Source organism: Ictalurus furcatus, chromosome 8, assembly GCF_023375685.1.
Source record: "Ictalurus furcatus strain D&B chromosome 8, Billie_1.0, whole genome shotgun sequence".
Classification (NCBI taxonomy): Eukaryota; Metazoa; Chordata; class Actinopteri; order Siluriformes; family Ictaluridae; genus Ictalurus; species Ictalurus furcatus.
In genome coordinates this window covers 16,726,250-16,738,194 of record NC_071262.1, presented here as the reverse complement: position 1 = coordinate 16,738,194, position 11,945 = coordinate 16,726,250, and the positions used below count along the sequence as shown (strand labels likewise).

Below are 11,945 nucleotides of genomic sequence, written 5' to 3'. Positions count from 1 at the left end.
AATGGTAGCAGAGCTGCCATGCAAGGCGCTAACTTGCCATCGGGATCAACTTGGGGTTCAGTGTCTTGCCCAAGGACACTTTGGCATGTGGTGTCATGTGGGCTGGGAATCGAACCGCCAACCCAACGATTAGTGGACAACCCACTGTACCGCCTGAGCCACAGCCGCATATATATATATATATATATACACACACACACACACACACACACACACACACACACACACACACACACACACACACACACACACACACACACACACACACACACACACACACTGCATTTGACAGCATCTGATGTGTTTTTATTGGTACAAATCCAATGTGTCTTAAAATAATCTTGTGAATTCTGTTTTTTTTTTTTTTTTTTATTCTGTCATGCATTACCATACTGTTTTAGGCCATAATATCAGAAGGTCTGTTTGGTTTAACTGTGACTATTTTTCAATGCAGACTTCTTTACAATGATGTTGTTTTAAGCCTACTGTCATATTTAAAGGTTTTATTATAGTTCAGAACCCCTTTGTTTTATTTGGATTTATAAGTCTTAGCCTCTTTCTGTTTTATGTATTGTCTGTGCCGTAGAATTGGTTGAGAACTATATAAATTCACATAAAGTCACAACTTCATGTACTGTGTGCTGAATAAATGTATATTTTCATAGAACTGGCCAGATGTTCTCTGCATATTTTTTGACATATTTGGATCACATAAGCCTATTCTGCATGACAGTGCCACTGGGACTCCACCCAGTCCAGGCAACTGTGATGGCGGGGCTGACTCTGGTGAAGGCCTATTATAATGCTACTTAATCACTGTGTAAACATGAGCCTATGTATTGAAATGAAACAGTGGTACCTACAAACGAAGGACAACCTAATGTACATGAACATTCTTCACAAATTAACATGCTGTTCAAATGTGTAAGGCTTAAGGGATGGACTGTGTGTGTGCAACGTTCTGTGTGTATATATACCGATCAACCATAACTTTAAAACCCAAGGAAGGACAACCGGCGAACTGGTGACAGGGTCATGGACACGCAAGGCTCAGTGATGAGCATGATGAGCGAAGGTCAGACCGTCTGGTCCGATCCCACAGAAGAACCACTGTGGCACAAATTGCTGAAAAAGTTAATGCTGGCTATGATAGAAAGGTGTCAGAACACAAAAAGCATCACAGCTTGCTGCGTAGGGGGCTGTGTGGCCGTCACACCCATATGTAGTTCTTCCCCAAACTGTTGTCACAAAGTTTCAAGAACACAATTGTCTTGAATGTCTTTGCAAGCTGTAACATTGCCATTTCCAATTATAACAGCAAAAGGTGGGGATTAAATCTGGAATGGCACATGTGTGTGTGATGATCAGGTGTCCACAAACTTTTAGCCATATAGTGTATGTGCCAAATATTTTAATTGTTAGATAATATCCATAATATAAATGTGTTCCAATGATAAGAATGTCTGTGATTCTTTTTTTTTTTTAATGAAATCAATTTCCACCAGGTGGAAAAGAAAAAAAGTTAAATATTATATTTGTTTGTTTGTTTATTGCCAGCAGCAAAATTCTTACTTATCCTAAAATTCTGACTTATACGAATATCTTGACCTGTGTTGAAATTTTGATTTTAATCTCAAAATAGTGACTTATTATCTCAAAATTCCCACATACTATCTTAAAAATGTGAATTATTACGTGTCCATTTCTTTAAAACTAGTTACCTACTTACGAAGCTAGCTAATTAAATTATCCTGCTAAACAGCTTTGAGCGCTGCACTGAATCCCTATCATCATATGTAAAATACAGAGATAGGAAGTTAGAATTTTTGACATCCTGCTGCTAAAAAATAAACAAAAATATGTTATGATTTTTTTCTTCCTTTTCTACCTGGCGGAAGTGGGTTTCCCTGGGGAAAGAGGTCTTTGCCCTGGTTTCGGGCGGGTCTTCATACCCCACCCCCTTCTCCGGCATTAGCCACGCCCTCGACAATGCCCCACCAGCCGCGCGCGTGCCACACGCAGGCTCGCCATCCAATCGGGTCAAGGGTTAGGAGGCGCTACGTCACACGCTGCTAAGATGGCGTTTTGATGACGACGCGAGAAACGAGGACCCCTGCCCTTGTTCGAAAGGTATTTAAAAATTGTGTTTGTATTTATGCGTCTTTCTAAAAGCTCGCTCTGAGTACGAGTTTGAAGTGTGTTTATGAATGAAGGGGAGTGAAATTAATTGGCCGGGAGGACGGGCGGCTTTCACACATTCAGCTCGGTGTAGGCGAGTAACCTCTCCTGCAGCAGCCACCTATATTCTCCAGCCTGGTAAGCTGGGAAGGCGGTTCCTTCATTCCATCAGCTAGGTCGGGTTTTTCCTCTCGCTTTTATCATTTGGCGTATAAAAGCGCAGTGCTGCGATTAGCGCCGCAGTGCTCATATCGTGAAGAATGTCGTAACTCGGTGGTAGAAGAGTGTGTTGCTGTTGCGGCTCTGTGCCTGTAGGCGATTAGTGTTTACAACCCGTAGTTCCGCATTCACTAAGCCTCGACACAGACGCATTTCCACTATAAAAGGCTGGTTTCGAGTTTCTTAAAGGTTTAATATCGTAACTTGTCAAATAACCCTTTAATTGCTTGTATTTAATACCTTATCATAAATATCATATCTTTTACATATTAAATCCCTTGAGGTTTTGGACTCAAAATGAAAACTGCTAGCCAATCTAAACAAATCACTAGATCTTAAAATGCTTTTTTAAGACTTTCTAACCAACCCCCCTGTGTTCCTCCATTGACATTCATTCATTAGCACTTTTATCCTTTTAAGGATACAATCCAAGCCATTGAGGATTCAGGGGCTTGATCTGTCCCAGTCCTAGGATTCAGACTCTCAATCTTTTGATCACTAACTCGGAGCCTTGATCATTGAGCTGCTGCCCGTTTAGACCCAGGTTGTTTCTTTTATCTGTATCGGGTCCTGATAAGATTTTGACCCCGTGTGTTGTTGCCTGAGTCTTTCGGTCAGCCGGACTGAACTCCAGTTGCTACCTCACATGTTAATGTGAAAATCAGTTTTGACCACTAACTTACCTGAGGCATACCTCGTTTTTGCTTGTTTTTATGTAAATGCGTTTTGACGACATATCTCAGGAGGGATATATGTATTTAAAATACATTTACAACCAATTTACATTTTTATGTGGATAATCATAATACTCAAGGCACTTAAAAAAAGCAAGTGTAAACGTATTGTCCTTATTTTTCTTTTTTTAGATAAGTGTAATATGCTCATATATTATTCAGGTCTGTTACAGGGCATCACCACAGCTGTTTTGAACTCAAGAATGCAAACATAGATCATTTTCAGTGTTTAAGGCTCAGGGCTACTCATCAGAAGGTTGTTGGTTTAGATTTCAGCACCGACAAGCTGTGGCTGTTGGGCCCTTGTGTGACGTTCTCTACTCCAGGAGCAGTGTATCATGTCTGACCCTGCACTCTGCCCCCAGCTTCCTAACAAGTTAAGATATGTGAAGAAAATAATTTAACTGTGATGTACTTTTTAAATGTGACAATAAAGCCTGTCGTCGTCCTTTTTTTTTTTTTTTTTTTTTTTTTTTTTTTTATAGATTATTTTCCTGCGACAGCACATTCCAGATGTAGCCACTTCACTGTGAATGTTTTGTTTAAAAAAAATGAATAATAATAACCTTGTACTTTTTGTCCTGCTGTGTAGTCACCTCAATGAAAAACATCAAGGGCAGGAGATGGAGCTCTCAAATTATGCCAGCCAACTGCTGCTGCAGCTCAACCAGCAACGCTCCAAGGGCTTCTTGTGCGACGTCGTCGTTATGGTGGATAACACACTCTTTCGAGCTCATAAAAGCGTCCTCGCCGCCGCCAGCAGCTACTTCAAGTCCCTCGTCCTGCATGATAACCTCATCCACCTCGATGCCGAGTTGGTGGAGCCAGCCGTGTTCCAGAAAATTCTGGACTTCATTTACACTGGCAAGCTATGTGAGGAGAGTCAGGGGACAGAGCATATGCAGAATCTGAGCGCCTTTCTCACTGTCGCTAACTACCTCCAGCTCCATGACCTGGCGAGTCTGTGTACCAGCAAACTCGAGTCTGGTAACATGTCCTGCAAGGGTTCTTTACGCACCCAGAATCTGCCTTTTTCACCTGCCTCGAAACACCTGATCAAGCGGGAGGCAGAAGACACTTCGTCTGACATCGAAGTATATGCAAACATGGTCCCTCCAAAGAAAAGACACAACGGCGAGAACAAACGCAGCTCAGGCGGCAAGCAAAGCTTTGGGCTGGATTTGACCAAGAAGTCAAACCGTGCTGTAAATAATGACATCAGCAGCATGCAGGAGTACTCGCAGTCCTCTGTTTCCAAGACCGCTGCTAATACTCTACGGTCAGGTATGGAGAGAAAAGGCTCCCTGGAGAAGACCAGGGGCCTGGATGCTTTTGATGGAACGCAGGAATGGAGAAAGACACCTTCTAGAGAGCGCTCCAGAAGGAAAGGCAACGTCAATGGTTATATGCCTGCGATCAAAGGTGGAAGCCAAAACCATGTCAGAGAAAATTCCCAAGAGCAGCCACAAGACGGCGGATCCAACGGTGCCAGTCCTAACTTTGTCTACAGACAGGAGTCCTACCTCGAACCATCTCAGGGGGACAACAGTTATGTCTGTATCCCATGTGGAAAAGGATTCCCGTCTTCAGAAAGCCTCAATTCCCATGTCGAATCACACACGGATGCGGACGTGAATCTCGGCCAGGACAAAGAGGAAGGGGACGAAGATCCTCCCACTGCTGGCACCCAAGAAGCCCTAGAGGTCATCGATAAAAGCCCGTCGAAGCCGTACAAAGAGCTGGACACTCTGCGACCGTTCCCTTGCAACATCTGCGGCAAAATGTTCACGCAGCGTGGCACCATGACCCGCCACATGCGCAGTCATCTGGGCCTGAAGCCATTTGCCTGCGATGAGTGCGGCATGCGCTTCACACGGCAGTACCGCCTCACCGAGCACATGCGTGTCCACTCGGGAGAGAAGCCCTACGAGTGTCATGTCTGCGGGGGCAAGTTTACACAACAAAGAAACCTCATCAGCCACATGCGCATGCATACTTCCCCAAATTAGACTTGGAGAGTTGCAGTAGGTTATACACAAAATATCAGTAAAGCTTCTCAAATAAGCCTGGTCTAATAAAACCATGTTACCTCATGCCATTACAGTAAAATATCTTCACTGAACAGGAACTATGGAATGTTTCTTGAGGTACCTACTATTTTGAAAGAATGAATGTTATAGCTGATTCGTACAGTTACAATGCAGAACGTATCGATTTATGCGCTTTATCCGGATAAAACAAAACCTCACGTTTACTTGAATACATGTGCAAACATCGCTACCTCAGCTTTTACCTCCCAAATTCTCAGATGCCCTTTGAGATTATATTCATCTCCACCATATTGAGTTTATTCCTCAAAAAAGAAACCGAACAACCCGTTTATAGTTTGCGCCAATACCTGACGGATATTATGGCATCTGAGATAAATCCAAAAATAAACTGTAATGATCGGTAGAGGAAAACACACTGCCTGTTTTACAGTAAGAGGACAGATTGAAAACCAGTATAGGGTCTGTGATAAGGATTAGCAGGAAAAGAGTTCTTCTCTGATTGTTCATGGAGCGTTTAGGCCTGTGTGATGTACAGTTCCAAAGAAATAATGAATGTTGAAAGATAAATAAAATACTGTATTACTGTAACCAAATCTATATTCTTACAATATACGTATTTAAGTGCAAGTCTAATTTATGTGTATGATCACAGGTGTCAGTCATTGTTAGTCACCCACCCTTTCCTCCCTGCGGGCTTCGTTAAATTTAAGATGCTCATGTAAGTCCTTTCCTTTAGATTTCCCCCCCGTAATAGCTTAAACCTTTTTACATTTATAAAACTATTCATGACCTGAGACCAAAAGGACTATGGATAAACTGTTGTAAATATCTTTTGAGTATCTTGAAGAAATTGTTTGGTTGCTCATTGATTGCAGGGTTTTGATAGTTATAGCATGGACTGTTTAATTCTGAATCCTTCGATCAGTTACAACACTGGGGGTTTTGCTTATGTGTAAAATCATTTGTGATAATGTCTTTATATTTTGAATGTGTTCCTCTACTATTATGTTGTTCCATTCCAACAAGCTGTGCTTATGTTACTTTTCATCTACCTCATGTTTTCAGAGTGTTTACCCACTCGCTGTGTTTCGAAACACATGCCTCTTTGTTGTTTACATACTTATTGGTTGCCATGTTCGAAGTGTTATACCAAATCTCATGTAAGAAAAACCTCACACTGTAACTCATATTTGCACACACTTTGGAAAAGAAAAAAAGCCACTACTGTTAAACTAGGTCAATAGCATACATGATTTTGTTTTTTTCTCCCTTTTCCCCCATCCTCTGCTCCAACCCCAGTACAAGTATACGCGTATGTTGCTGTTCGTGGCGCTGTCTACAAAAAATATGCAGGAACGTTTGTGTTTTATGATGGACCTGAAACCAAAACTGTGACAACACTTTGGACTTTTTTCTCAGGAAACCTCAGGGATTACTTTCAGGCACATCTGTATTTTATACCACCAAGTACCAGATACCGATATTTTTGCAGCTGCTTTGACACTACTGCCACATTGAAGCATTTCCAGCCAACATGATACGCCTTCGTAAGGCATGGCAGCTCAATTCTGTGGATTACTTTCCACTAATGGTATATTTTAATAATAAGTGATTGAATGACGTGAATTTCATATACATTTGGAAAGAACATTTGAATACCGTTGTTCACGGAGTACGAATTGTGACCTGTTGAATACCAAAGCACATTTTCACAAAATGGATGGATACATATGAATGACCATGTACTTGACATGATACTTAATTAAATGGTGATTTAAAAAAAAAAAAAAAAAAAAAAAAGTTTTCTGTATTTTATCTCTGGTTTCTGAAATTGAAAAAACTTATTGTAATGTATTTAGAGTTGGATTCGGAGTCCAACGTTCAAGTCTCTAGCATATGCATGGAACACACAAGAATATAAAATCCACTGCTTTTATATTACTATATTCTTGTTTAGCTTTTAGGGAGGCACTAGGTGCAGCAGGTAGAATTGCTGTCTCACAGATCCATGATCCCTGCTTTGATCCTGAGCTCTCTGTGTGGAGTTTCTGTGCATGTTCTCCTAGTGTCCATGTAGGATTCCTCTTTGTTCTCCAATTTCCTTCCACTTCCCAAAAACAGTCCAGTGCAGGGGTGTCCAATCTTATCCGGAAAGGGCCGGTGTGGTGCAAGTTTTCATTCCAACCAAGCAGTAGCCCCACCTGAGTCTATTGAAAGCGAAGATCAACTGATTAAACCAGTGGAATCGGGTGTGGCTCCTGCTTGGTTTGAATGAAAACCTGAACCCACACCGGCCCTTTCTGTATAAGATTGGACCGCCCTAGTCTAGTGCATGGATTGGCTATGTAACTTGTCCTTAGGTGTGAATAAGTAAGAGTGTGTGTATGTGTGTGTGTGTGTTACCCTGTAATTGACTGGTGTCCTATCCTGGTTGTATTCCTGCCTCATGCCCACTGTTCCTGGAATAAACTCCGGATTCTCTGTGACTCTGACAAGGATAAAAACCCTTACTAACGATGAATGAACAAATGTTTAGCTTTTGGAAAACACAAACAACACATTTAAATGCACACTCAAACACTGCAGTTTGTTGTTTCAACGCTAATAATAACTGCCCATTGAAAATATTATAATAATTTATGATTCTATTGATAGTTAAGGCACAGTATCATTATCTGTAACCTTTTCACATTCTGCATTGAATTAAGTTTTATCTGCATATGTATTAACGTCTATGCTGGGACAGAAAATTAAGTCGCATGCTGCTGGAGCATCGAGCAAAGCTGTGCTGATGTACTAAACTAAAGCACCATTTTGAATAGTACTGTACTGCAGTACCTGCTGTCTTAACTGACACAATTTTTAAATCTCCTCCAGTAGATGTCAGTAGTGAGCAGGTTTCTCTCTCTATCTATACTGAGGTTTCTGATCTGCATCTCCTTTACCTTACTCACAGACTGATGTATTGTGATTTTGTGTTTGGATTTGTAGGAGGTCTGCTATTTTTATGCTTACTGTAGGGTTGGGTGTCCCAGTCAATGTATTTAAAGATGCAATCAGCAAGTTTGCTAGAAGCTACCTTAAACACACCACTGAACAAATATAGATCATGAATTGTAATTTAAATCACCCTGAGACACACACATCTAAAATGACCTGTCAGCTTGTGGCTGAGTGTGCATTACACACACACACACACACACACACACACACAGTGCCGTTCATATGATAAAGATTAACCACCAACTATTGATCAGGGATCAGTCCATAGTTCAGTTTACTGTAGAGCATTGTGTCTTCATCGATAGTCTCTGCAGCCTCAGCAGCTCTGCTCGTCATGTGGATCTCATCTAGTGTCCACACACCGCTGGGAGCATCAGATATGGAATAATGAGGTTTTGTGTTGATCAGACTAGGCAGGATCTCAGTAGCCAAAAGTCAGTTTGCAGCTTCCTTGTAGCACTTGTTCCATCCATAACATGTGGACTCTCGGGTTTTCTTACACAGTGAACATCATTCACTATTCCTTCCAAATTTTTTTTTTTTTTTTTATAAAAAGGAAGTCAGTACTGTCAGCATTTACAGTTGGGGAAATCCCACTCAGGGTAGGCGGGTGATGCCAGTGGCCTTGTCCTACTTCCAAGGTGGAAATCTCTTGAAGTCATAAATGTGAGTATTATGTATCATGTAGACGTATAAACTGATTGAGCACAATGACCTCTAAACTGGCAATGTGTGGTTTCTAATGCAGTTTGCCATTCCAGTTGTTTACAATGTAATTCTTATTGCTACGTCTGTCATTCAGTTGTAAGGGATAAAGGGTCAGAGAAGGTTTTGTTGCAAATAATTCAGACAGTTGTCACAATAGTGGCACAGAGGCAAATATGGTTTGTAAAGCAAACCATATTGAATCTGTTAAATATAAAAGTCTAATTAACAAGGATAAAGCCCATATATTAATAAGAAACACTGAGAAGTACTTTTTTATCAATATCTTCATAACATGTATAATACTGTAAAACGTTGACATTGCAACATTTTTGTTTGTTTGTTTTTGTTTTGTTTTAGTTTTTTTGTTGTTGTTGTTTTTTTTTTGGGGGGGGGGATTTTTAGGCACAGGCCCATTTCAGATGAGCAGCTTAAAATAAAAATTGGTTGTTCATTACACATAAGGCAGGAATTTTGTTTTATAGCATTAAACGCTATCCAAATGTCATGGACTGGTAGTTCAATCATGGTTATGTTACAGTATATTCATATTACAGTGCCCAAGAGTGTTTAAGTGGCAGGTAGACCGAAAGGGTACTAAACTGTATCTTTCTTGTTGCTGGTGTAGTACTCTTAAGTGTACAACTTCTGTAACATTAGTTTGTATCTTTTGCCTAGAAGGGTGCATGTAATGCCCCTAGCTGGGGGACATCCTGTACAGGGTGGCAGCCCATTGCAGGGCACAATCACACACATACACACTTTATGGACAATTTGAAAATGCCAATCACCCTACAATGCATGTCTTTGGGTTGCGGGAGGAAACCAGGGTACCTGAAGAAGAACACGCAGAGCAGAGGCAGGATTCGAACCCTCAACCCCCTACTTGCAAGGCAAGTGTCCTAGCCACTGTGCCCCCCACTTCTCCTCCAATTATTATTATTATTATCATCCATCCAATTTCTATACCTACAGGGTCACGGGGAATCTAGAGCCTATACCAGGGAGCATCAGGCACAAGGCGTGGGACACCCTTGCACAATCACATACACATTCACACACCCTATGGACACGCCAATCATCCCACCATGCATGTCTTTGGACTGGGGAGGAAATCCAAAGAACCCAGAGGAAACCCCCATGGGGAGAACATGCAAACTCCACACACACACAGGGCAATGAACCTGAATCGAACCCCCAACCCTAGAGGTGTGAGTCGAACGTGCTAACCACCAAGCCACCTTCGTACATCATCATCATCATCATCATCATCACCATCATCATGATCATCATCATCAACAACAAGCAGCCAGTAGCTTTATGAATGGCACTGCACACGCGCCGTTTTGTGTGTGTGTGTGTGAGAGAGAGAGAGAGAGAGCGAGCGAGAGAGAGGGAGTGGGAGGGCGGGGGCGGCTCGCGCTGCCCTAAAAAGCTGAAGGAGATACGCTCTCTGCTTTTACCGGATTGCATATGAAACATATCCAATATAGCATGGCGCGGGTTATAAGCAGATAACTGTCGGTGTGTGTGTGTGTGTGTGTGTGTGTGTGTGTGTGTGTGGTAACTGCAGTCGTTGTGGATCTGCTGTAGTACAGGACAGGATGGCGAGGCGCGTGCGTGAGGAGCGTTGTGTGATCCGCGCGACATCACCGCTACACAGCGCGCGCTCTTACACCATTTATTTCATTGTCCTTTTAGAATGCACTGTCTCCTGCAGAAACACGGGTAAGTGTTCATTCCAGATTCAAATAGACTCTGCGCTGGTAATGCAAATGCCATGTTCCAGGATTTCACATGAAGTGTTCACTTTAAGAGATGCACCGCTGTGTATTGTGTGTATTGTGTGTGTGTTTTGGTTGATTAGAGCACGCTGGCGTGCTGAGCAATTTGGAGCGTTATGAGGTGACTTACCCTCAGTGGCTGAACCCCAGAAGCAAAAGAGCAGCTTATACACACACAAAGGTAAAATAAAGAAAAAAATAAAAACATAAATTGCAGTAGATATAACAGTAAGAGACAGAATAAATGCAGGCCAAAATCAAAAGAGTAACAATAACACTAACAAAGTAACAATAGCAATAACTCATTATTATTATTATTATTAGTAGTAGTAGTAGTAGTAGTAGTAGTAGTAGTAGTAGTACTATCTGCTCAAGCTCTAAATCCTAAGAGTAATTTAATTAATTAATATTAATAATTTTGATAGCATGTCAAAAAGTAGCATTACTCATCTGCCAGTTTAATCAAACTTTGCACCTTATTGTGCACAATTTCCACATGTGGTATAAATTGCAGTTTAAAAAAATCATGATCTTGACATTTTTAAAAAATAATGAACATATATAATTTAAGGCAATATTAAGACAAAAATATTTGTATGAATTAAACAAATGAAGGCAATGTGGTTTGATGTTATTCCATTTCATATGATTGCAAGAAGGGACACACAGGAACCCCGCCCCTATAACCTGAACTTTTCATACAGATTGTGTCCTTACAAATTTATGAGTAGCGAGACCAGGTTGACTTGTTTCCCATAGCCAGAAAAGTGAAGGTACACGTGATATTAAACAAATACTGTATGTAGATGTGTGTTTGATAGTCATGGTGAATAATACCAATACTTTCTTACATCATCAGCATCCTTCAGAGGCAGACGTGAAGATTACTGCAGAGGGAATGGAGCTGGTTCTCCAACTACAGAGAAATGAGTGAGTGACTACTCATTCACATACTTTTTGTACTTCATTATGGGATAGTACTATTATCACAGTCTACAAATACATGTCTTGGGGACGGATTAGACCTGAAATGTTGTCCATGTGTTGCTGGAGTGTTTACATTGTGCAGCCTTCACACTGAACCATAGGAGACTGACACCTGATCCTCCTGCTCAGCGACACAGGAAGTCAGGCATATGGTGTTACATAGTCTCATGTACCTCTGGTGAGAATATTGGCCATTAAGTCAAAGGCTGCCTGGAGCGCTTTGATGATCAGCAGGATACAGTGGAAGGAGAATAGGCTTCTTATTTTCCAGCTTTGTCAAAACC

At 41.3% G+C, this 11,945-nt stretch overlaps 2 protein-coding genes across 5 annotated transcripts in view; both read left to right on the top strand.

The window, feature by feature from the left end:
- Window positions 1-13: 13 nt before the first annotated feature.
- hic1l (hypermethylated in cancer 1 like) lies at window positions 14-7,621 on the top strand. 4 transcript variants are annotated; one of them, XM_053631104.1, is made up of 3 exons: window positions 14-2,130; window positions 3,401-3,507; window positions 3,724-7,621. In XM_053631104.1, the coding sequence occupies exons 2-3, from the start codon at window positions 3,470-3,472 to the stop codon at window positions 5,138-5,140; spliced, it is 1,455 nt and encodes a 484-aa protein (XP_053487079.1). In that variant the 5' UTR covers window positions 14-2,130; window positions 3,401-3,469; the 3' UTR covers window positions 5,141-7,621. The 4 variants fall into 4 exon arrangements, with proteins under 4 accessions (XP_053487079.1, XP_053487080.1, XP_053487081.1 ...); XM_053631105.1 differs by lacking the exon at window positions 3,401-3,507; XM_053631106.1 differs by lacking the exons at window positions 14-2,130; window positions 3,401-3,507 and adding an exon at window positions 2,140-2,316.
- Window positions 7,622-10,316: 2,695 nt separating this feature from the next.
- adam19b (ADAM metallopeptidase domain 19b) overlaps window positions 10,317-11,945 on the top strand; it is a 32,630-nt gene continuing 31,001 nt past the window's right edge. Inside the window, exons 1-3 of the mRNA XM_053631101.1 lie at window positions 10,317-10,618; window positions 10,758-10,855; window positions 11,534-11,604. Coding sequence (XP_053487076.1) covers window positions 10,495-10,618; window positions 10,758-10,855; window positions 11,534-11,604 — 293 coding nt within the window. The 5' untranslated portion in view covers window positions 10,317-10,494. The remainder of the gene's footprint in view (window positions 10,619-10,757; window positions 10,856-11,533; window positions 11,605-11,945) is intronic.

Bases quoted from the DNA above. Each gene is read 5' to 3' on its own strand.
- hic1l (XM_053631103.1), top strand. From the start codon at position 3,665: ATGTTTTGTTTAAAAAAAATGAATAATAATAACCTTGTACTTTTTGTC.